The 10,025-nt window shown below is 34.0% G+C and overlaps 1 protein-coding gene across 4 annotated transcripts in view; it reads right to left on the reverse strand.

Moving 5' to 3' along the window:
- LOC105317886 (multiple epidermal growth factor-like domains protein 10) overlaps window positions 1-1,857 on the reverse strand; it is a 254,170-nt gene extending 252,313 nt beyond the window's left edge. For all 4 annotated transcript variants that reach the window (XM_066087161.1, XM_066087249.1, XM_066087205.1 and 1 more), the window contains exons 1-2: window positions 1,702-1,857; window positions 646-873 (exon numbers count right to left, since the gene is read on the reverse strand). In XM_066087161.1, the coding sequence (XP_065943233.1) occupies window positions 646-873; window positions 1,702-1,786 (313 nt within the window). In that variant the 5' untranslated portion in view covers window positions 1,787-1,857. The remainder of the gene's footprint in view (window positions 1-645; window positions 874-1,701) is intronic.
- Window positions 1,858-10,025: the final 8,168 nt, after the last annotated feature.

Consider the following 10,025-nt stretch of genomic DNA (forward strand, 5'->3'; position numbering starts at 1 on the left):
AGTGGGCAGACACAATATCTATCTTTTTTACAGGGCATTAAGGATTCACGATTTAAAAAAATCACATCTCAAAATAAAACGCATATTTCAACTAAAGGTTTCCTTATCGTGCCAACACCGACCGCGACGCTTGGCCCTATGTAATGACACACAGTCACGATTTGTCTCTGGAGCTTTCATTTATTTAATACTTTGTGCAACCATACATTTTATAATGTTAATCTCAAATATGTTCACTCTTTTAATAAAAAATAAGCAGTATTACAAAGTTTCTGTAATAAACGTTGTTATTAAGCGCCTTATTCATAACTGTTTTGTTATTTAAATTTTGTTCACCAGTTGATAGGGGTTTAACTTCACATACATTTTTTGCAAAAAAATTCTTGCACGGAACAAAACACTGGTAAACTTGTTACTTTGTTTTGTATTCTGAAAAAAAAAATCGGAAATAGTTCCCTACTCAGTCTCATTATAAATAAAATCAACGGAATTTATGTTTACATGAGATGATCGAAAAAATGTGACTATATCCCATTGATATATTATACCTGCCCCATAAACAGTTTCATAACAAATAATACCAACAACGGAATCTAGGTTTAACAGAACCTTATCAATAACGAGAATCAGTAAATGTGACTTTACCCCATGGATCATTGTTCGTGTAGAAGAAGATGGTGATGTGGTGGATGCTGTGGATGGTGGTCAGGTTCACCCACCAGGTGGCGGTTTGTCTGGTCTGTGATACAGCACATTGACCTCCACCACCACTCAGGTCTGATTTACGTCCGTCTACAGCGTTACTGGCGTCATATGTGTCGTAACCTGGTACAGGGTACTGTTGGTATGCTGGTTTGTTGAGGGCGACATTAACTGTGAAGATAAACACACATGTTCTAACAACATTACTATTGTGATGATGTTAACTCGTGGTTCGAATAGCTTATAATACATGTATGCATGTATTGAACATTCAAATGCAGTTGTTAAAACGATTTGAAAGTATCAATTTTCTCTAGCAAAACCTTTAAATATATAAAAATCATATGTAGTTCAATCGATAAACGAACTTAAGTAACTAAGGTTATAAATATTATGAATAAAAATTTCATATCTAATAGAATAACATTGAAGTTAGAAAAAAAATCGTATGGAAATATTAATGGTACATGAGTTTGTTATAATGTACATTGTGTGTATGTGTAAAAATATTTTTTCTAGTAAGTCTGTATATAATTCAAATGTAATACAATCAGGGAAAGTACTTACACATAAAATATAAAAGTTGCCGCATTAAGTCATGAATCATGGTAGGTGCCAGCACGATAAAGAACCCGTACTTGTCATTGTGACTAACTACCGAACCATTGACCTTTTTCCAGCATCAAGTGACATTAGAAACTTGATATTTCCCTTTTCAATATATTTCTTTGAAGTACGTTATGTATATATAGCCTTTAAAATACTTGTAGTTAATATGTAAATACTCTTTGAGTGTGGAGATTGGTTTTATAGTGTAGTATTGCTACTGTTATTTGAACAATAATTTCAGGGAAATTCAATAAAATGCTCCTATTTTTTTTACATTTTATTCTTTTAAATTACCAACTAATGGTTTGGTTCAGTCCTTGAAAAGTATCCCAAAACAAACTCATTTGGAAAATATCATGATATTTAGAAATGTACATAAAGTGGACTCACCGTACGCCTGGGATACTGTCAGCAGACATAACAACACAGTGAGGACATCGTGAGGATACACAGAGTTTCCGGACAGGGACACCATGATGTTGTCAATCTGGTCAAACTATATAACTCTATGAGTATAGATGTGTATGCCTAACAGATATAACAAAGCAAATTTTTCTCGTAAGACTGTTTTCCTACTTTGAGGGATTGGGGAAGAGCCAACGCGGATTTATTCCAGATGTCATAAATTTAATGAACACTTACGATCTCCTGACTTACCTGTATCAGTGGGTTGAGAGCGGTTCCTTTCCATCCAAACTATCCTGGAAAAACATTGTAAGATCTACAACCATCAGAGTTCACAAAGACCTGCGACAGTACCGGATGTCTAATGACATAGACTTTTCTCGATTTCTGGCAGTCTTTAGTGAACAGGATCCTTCTAACTTCTGGCGAGCACCGAAGAACTGCTACGAGATCCGGTTGTGGAAACTTATCTGTAAACTTGTGACCGATCGTCCTCAGAGTTCTCTGAATGTTTGTCATCTGTGTGGTGCACCTTTCTTTAACCTAGCAGCACATGTTGCATGTTCTTGTGCAATAACCCTCGGCACTCGAAACAATTGGTGGACTGATATTATAAATAACTTTACCATCTATCTGTCTGCAGAACTGTGTGCCCTCCCTGACGACGACTTGCTCCTCATCCTCTTGGGTCGGCAACCAAACACGGAACTGGACGCTTATGCCACCGAGACTTTCCGTATCAAGAACTTTAAGCTGATACAAGATACTTCAGCCCAGTATAATCAGCTCATGCGTCGACATCATGATGTAACGAATAGGGTCAATTAGTAAACCCTGTGTCGTGACCTGATAAACATGTATATAACATTCGTTAACTTTCATTTTGTGTGTTTGTCCTTGTTTCTTTTTTTTCTCTGTCTTTCTTCACTTTCTCTGTAATTGCTGATTTGTATTGGTTAAATTAATTGTATTCATTTGAAATTATCTCAGTCATGAGGAAATAAAGTATGAATGAATGAATGAATTCGACTGAGAAGACAGATGTAGACAGGCTGTATATGTATTTGTTTAGAACTTTAAGTAGAAGAGGGGTGTGTGTGTGGCGTAGTGAAGGCGGAGACTCAATGATCACGTGACGAGGAAGTAGAACAAGAAATATTAAGAGCTTAGTACGGCTGTCAATCTTTATTAAAACAAGTAAACCTTTATGAGATTTTTTCTTCATTTGAAAATGTTAAAGCAATATAGTCTAATATAATCATATGTTATAATACACTCATGTATATGTATGAAAGTCTGTTGATGTAGTCGAGTTACTGCACACGTACGTTACTCGGTCTGTATTTGTATTATTCCTATCATAATGTTCACCTTACTTATATGTTTATGGTCACATTAAACGATATCTTGAGTATGCTGAGTGATATTCTTTGAAATCATTTAATTTCATGGGGGCCAAATTTCGTGGATTATTGGGGTTTATTTTTTTGGCTTATTCATGGGTATGTAATTTCGTGGATGCGTCAATTTTCAGTTTCAGTAAAATAGGTAACTTTTTTTGAATTTGTTTTCGTTGAGGATGTAAACTCATTTGGGAGGGATACCAACGAAAACCATGAAAATTGAGCCTTCATGAATTTTAATTATTCCACAGTATAGAAATAGATTCATGACTGCATAATTCAAGAAAATAATTTACATTAAGGGAGGGTTACGCTGATGAAAACAAACTGTGTTTAAAATATACACGAGTTTGCATTGTGTAAGCGTGTATAGGTAACTTCGCCAAATAAAAACGAGTTGGCCAATCATACAGTTTGTACACCAGCGGCACGTATTGTTTATACATAATGACATAACGTGCTGATCTTTAGAGCGCTAAAGTAATGCATCTAACATTATATTTTAGAATGTGATGCAATATCACAAGTCCGGAACAAGCTTATAGACAAACATGTTTCGGCTAGACCAAGTGTGCTAAAATTTTCGTACCTTATGGCAGCATGCAACATGAAATTGTTGAGAAAATTGTGTATGTTTATAAGAAAGATATACGATGTAGTGTCGTTTATGAGGTTCATTTGGTGTAATTTGTCCCAACTTTATAACCCTTATATTTATATATGTTTACCTCTGACCATTTCTTTTTGTATATTTAATGTTATTTTTGTCCTCATGTACCATATGTTTGAAATAGTTTTTAACGATTAAATGAACTGAACTGAACTGCAAAAGTGAAACAATTTTATTAGTGAGACTTAAAACAGTAACACATAACATGTTTAATATTGTCGTAGTATGTTTTCTTTTTCCTTACAAAATATATTTTCCATCTATCATTCTTTGCCTTTTAGCGTTGCCATTTTTTAATTAAAGAAAACAAAATTCATATCGATTATTATAAATCAATGGCTGAAATATCTGGGACACAGGTGCGTGCAGGAACAATGTACACAAACCATAATTAACTAGTCAAGACATAAATCTCATTATTCTGTTTAATAGATAATAAAACTCTTTTGATTCATACTTAATTTAGTAAACTTGAAATCCAACATGTATTAAGGGTAATTCCAAGTGAAAAATTATCAAACTTCATAAAACATAACACAAAGGACGTGTTATTACACGTGAGTGCACAATATTCAATTGTTTGTAATAAACAACAATTCACATTAAAGGGTATTTCACAGAAGTCCATTAAAAAACAATGGGCGGTGCCTTTTAAGAATACCAAGAAAAGTGTGATATCGACGTTATTTTTCCTAAAGTCACTCTCATTGCATGCACATAGCATCGTTTTTGAAAGTTGGGGAGGGGCAAAATCATCTAAAAAAAATTGACAAGCAAAAAATAAAAAAAACAAAAAAAAAAACACAAACAAACAAACAAACAAAAAAGGAGTGAGTTTTAAAGATCATGAAAATCATCCGGGGGTTTGGGGTTGGGTAGGGAGGGGATGGGGGGCAGAGCATTACTATAACTTCATATAACAATAATCTTGTAGTTAGTTTCCATCCTTTCAATTCAGTTTTATACATCCTCTCGCAAAACGTGGGAAGCCGACTCAATTTTAATTCACTTTATTTACATCTTATAAAACACAATGTTTCCTGCGAGAAAGAGTGGGGGAGGGGGTGTGCTGGCCCTCCCCCCCCCCCCCCCACCCTCCTCTGATGTTACGTCCCTGCATTGGGATGATGCAACTTGTTTGTCTCTAAAAATAGATTAAACAGTTTTGTCCAGTGGCTCTGGTTATTTAGTAAGCAGTTAAAAACTATATTACCATGATATTTGGCGATTTAGTTCCATCTTCTTACATGTATTTTACAAGGGAATCAATAAAAATACATATATTGAATTATTATATTCCACGAGAACAATTGGTTTGTATAACAACATTTAAAGATTGAAATACCGATACAAGCACACAATAAACAGATGTTTACTCTCACCATCTTATTAAATGAGAGAAATGCGCACTCTTGGCAGTAATTAGCCGTTAAATAATGTAACTTTTAATTTGTGTGATGCGAGTATGAACAATATTTTGATGCAAATGACAACATCCGTAGAACAGTAATATGCTATTTATTCATTGGACGTTGAATTTAAATATATATCTATTATCAGCACTGTCACAAATCGTTATTTCATATATTGTTTTCTAATTATGTAAAAACAATATACAGGTTTTCCCATAACTGAAGCATATCTCTATCTCATTCTCTCTTTCCCATAACTGAAGCAGCTCTCTCTCTCTCTCTCTCTCTCTCTCTCTCTCTCTCTCTCTCATTAGATTAAACAACTCCTAACACTTACTATAAAGTAATGATTGAAAAAACACCGAAAACGTTTCTTCAGCACACTTTCTTTTATTGAACGTTATATATTTATCGATATCTTAGACGCGGGTGTGTTAACAAACCAGGATTAACTAGACAAGATATTAATTTCATTATTATTATTTAATTGATTATAACATTCTTGATTCCTACTACGCTTAGTAAACTTTAAAACCTAAATGTATCAACAGTCATTCCAAGTGCAAAATAATTGAACTTCATAACACAGAACACAAAGGACGTGTTATTACACTTTAGCGTAAACATTCACATTAAAGGGAATTTCAAAGAAGTGCATTAAAGAAACAATGCTTGACAAATAGTTTGGGCGATGTGTTTTAAGAATACCAAGAAAAGTGTGACATCGGCGTTGTTCTTCTTAAAGTCACTCTCATCTCATTGCAGGCACATAGCATTGTTTTTGAGAGTTTGGGAGGGGCAAAATTATTAATAAAAAAAAGAAAAAAAATTGACAAGCAAACAAAAAGGGGGTGGGGTTTCAAGAACATTAACATCATCCGGGGAGGTTGGGGTGGGGTAGGGGGAGCAGAGCATATTTTTAACTACATATAACAATAATATTGCTGTTAGTTTCCTTCCTTTCAATTCAATTTCATACATCCACCCCCCTCCAAAAAAAAAAAACAAGTGGGAGGCCGACTCCATTTTAATTCACTTTTATACATCTTAAATAAAACACAATGTTTGCTGACAGAAAGAGTGGGAGGAGACAGATCGTTAATCGTTATTTCGTATATTGTTTTCTAGTTATGTCAAAAATATACAGTTTTTCCCATAAATGAAGCAGGTTCTCTCCTCTCTCTCTCTCTCTCTCTCTCTCTCTCTCTCTCTCTCTCATTTAATTAAACAACTCCTAACACTCACTATAAACTAATGATTAAAAAATCACCGAAGACGTTTCTTCAGCACAGTTTAATTGAACGTTAGATATCTATCGATATCTTAGACGCGGGTATGTTAATAAACAATAAACACAAACCATAATTTACTAGACAAGATATTAATTTCATTCTTTTTATTTAATTGATAACAACATTCTTTTGTATCCTACTCCGCTTATTAAACTTGAAAACCTCAATGTATTAGGAGTCTTTCCGAGTGTAAAATTATTGAACTTCATAAAACAGAACACAAAGGACGTGTTATGACATGTTTATCTACATTGAACAGACGGAAACAACTGGTGGAGAAGAAATTCCCGCTAAAACTGAGTCAAGCATATGTGAAATAGATGTTTATTGTCATCATAGCTCTTTCTACAAAAGAAAAACAAAACCTGCATTGTTCATTTTACTTCCGAGGTTTTACTTGAAAATACTATCTTCTCTCGACGCTTTTCTCTGTTTCTTAGTTAATTAAGGAATATTTTACATAAGTGTTTAAAAGAAAGCACGCATGACAAATTAATTGGACGTTGTGTATTAGGTACATGTATACTAGTTAAATGTTTAAAAGAAAGAATGTTTGACTAATTCTTGGAACGGTGTGTATTTGATACATGTATACTAGTTAAGTGTTTAAAAGAAAGAATGCTTGACAAATTATTGGGACTGTGTCAGGCACGTAATATCGTTTTTGATATGTTTGTGTGTGTGTGGGGGGGGGGGGGGGATCGCAGATTCATCCAAGAAAATATTGACAAGCAAAGAAAAAAAAACAATAAAAAGGGGAAAAAAAGGGGGGGGGGGTAGTAGTATACCCTTGACTTCAATTTCATTGATTATTTCCTTATTTCCAATTCAATTTTCTACATGGTCCCATAAAAGTGTGTGTGTGTGGGGGGGGGGGGGGGGGGGGACTCCATGTTAATTCTATGTTAATTAAATTTGTGGTATGTATATTTAAGAAAAATCTTTGCTGCGCAAAAAAGTGGGGGGCAGGTCCCCCTGATGCTATGTGTCTGCTATGTTTCTGGGTGCGTATTAGGTGCATTTGTACTAACTACTGTTTTTAAAAATTATGTTCAAGTCCTAAGATGATGAAATAAAACTCTATATACAGGATGAAAGGCGATTTTGTTCCTAATTCGCCCACTCTCATGTATTAAACGTAGATGTCATCTTCGGTTTGTAATTATCAAATTCCACACGAACAACTGGTTTGAAAAACAACATTGAAAGACTAAAGTAGCCGAGAGGAAAACTTTTTTTCAGATAAAAATGATGGAAGCACAAATTAAACAGACGTTTACTATCATCATTTGTTCTCTCCAAGATAACATCAGTTTCCGGTTTTTACTCACGAGGCTTCATTACAAATATTTCCTGTTTCAACACCTTTTATTTTTTATAAGTATAATATACTGATTTAAAAATACTACACAAACATACATTTAAATGATAGTTTTATATAGAAACATGAGGAAGGAATCATGAGAAATAGTTGAGAATGTGAATGTCAAAGCTTTCATGTAGAATCACACATAAGGGGGCCGTGATGGGTGTAACACAGGACACGTGATTTTAAAGCGGTGAAAGTAGATCATTGAGTATTCAAAGACTTATTATGTTTTTAATTAAAAACGATTTATATAACCAAAAATATCGTATGGAAGACAGTGAGTATTGATAAACTACCTGTAGTAATATGGGAGTTAAGAAATTTTTGGAAAAGATCAAACACTTCGACAATATGCAGGTGGGGTAGGCGCAACGCATTTTTTATACAGACAATATACAGGTTTTCCCATAACTGAAGCATATCTCTCTCTCATTCTCTCTTTCCCATAACTGAAGCAGCTCTCTCTCTCTCCCTCTCCCTCTCTCTCTCTCTCTTTCTCTCTCTCTCTCTCTCTCATTAGATTAAACAACTCCTAACACTTAACTATAAAGTAATGATCGAAAAAGCACTGAAAACGTTTCTTCAGCACACTTTCTTTTATTGAACTTTATATATTTATCGATATCTTAGACGCGAGTATGATAACAAACCATGATTAACTAGACAAGATATTAATTTCATTATTATTATTTAATTGATTATAACATTCTTGATTCCTACTACGCTTAGTAAACTTTAAAACCTTAATGTATCAACAGTCATTCCAAGTGCAAAATAATTGAACTTCATAACAGAGAACACAAAGGACGTGTTATTACACTTTAGCGTAAACATTCACATTAAAGGGAATTTCACAGAAGTGCATTAAAGAAACAATGCTTGACACATAGTTTGGGCGATGTGTTTTAAGAATACCAAGAAAAGTGTGACATCGGCGTTGTTCTTCTTAAAGTCACTCTCATCTCATTGCAGGCACATAGCATTGTTTTTGAGAGTTTGGGGGGGGCAAAATTATTAAAAAAAGAAAGAAAAAAAAATTGACAAGCAAACAAAAAGGGGGTGGGGTTTTAAGAACATTAACATCATCCGGGGAGGTTGGGGTGGGGTAGGGGGGAGCAGAGCATATCATTAACTACATATAACAATAATATTGCTGTTAGTTTCCTTCCTTTCAATTCAATTTCATACATCCACCCCCCTCCAAAAAAAAAAAAAACAAGTGGGAGGCCGACTCCATTTTAATTCACTTTTATACATCTTAAATAAAACACAATGTTTGCTGACAGAAAGAGTGGGAGGAGACAGATCATTAATCGTTATTTCGTATATTGTTTTCTAGTTATGTCAAAAATATACAGTTTTTCCCATAAATGAAGCAGGTTCTCTCTCTCTCTCTCTCTCTCTCTCTCTCTCTCTCTCTTATTTAATTAAACAACTCCTAACACTCACTATAAACTAATGATTAAAAAATCACCGAAGACGTTTCTTCAGCACAGTTTTATTGAACGTTAGATATCTATCGATATCTTAGACGCGAGTATGTTAATAAACAATAAACACAAACCATAATTTACTAGACAAGATATTAATTTCATTCTTTTTATTTAATTGATAACAACATTCTTTTGAATCCTACTCCGCATAGTAAACTTGAAAACCTCAATGTATTAGGAGTCTTTCCAAGTGTAAAATTATTGAACTTCATAAAACAGAACACAAAGGACGTGTTATTACATGTTTATCTACATTGAACAGACGGAAACAACTGGTGGAGAAGAAATTCCCGCTAAAACTGAGTCAAGCATATGTGAAATAGATGTTTATTGTCATCATAGCTCTTTCTACAAAACAAAAAGAAAAACAAAACCTGCATTGTTCATTTTACTTCCGAGGTTTTACTTGAAAATACTATCTTCTCTCGACGCTTTTCTCTGTTTCTTAGTTAATTAAGAAATATTTTACATAAGTGTTTAAAAGAAAGCACGCTTGACAAATTAATTGGACGTTGTGTATTAGGTACATGTATACTAGTTAAATGTTTAAAAGAAAGAATGTTTGACTAATTCTTGGAACGGTGTGTATTTGATACATATATACATGTTAAGTGTTTAAAAGAATTAAAAGAAAGAATGCTTGACAAATTATTGGGACGGTTTCAGGCAC

The sequence above is a fragment of the Magallana gigas genome, chromosome 1 (assembly GCF_963853765.1).
Source record: "Magallana gigas chromosome 1, xbMagGiga1.1, whole genome shotgun sequence".
Lineage (NCBI taxonomy): Eukaryota > Metazoa > Mollusca > Bivalvia > Ostreida > Ostreidae > Magallana > Magallana gigas.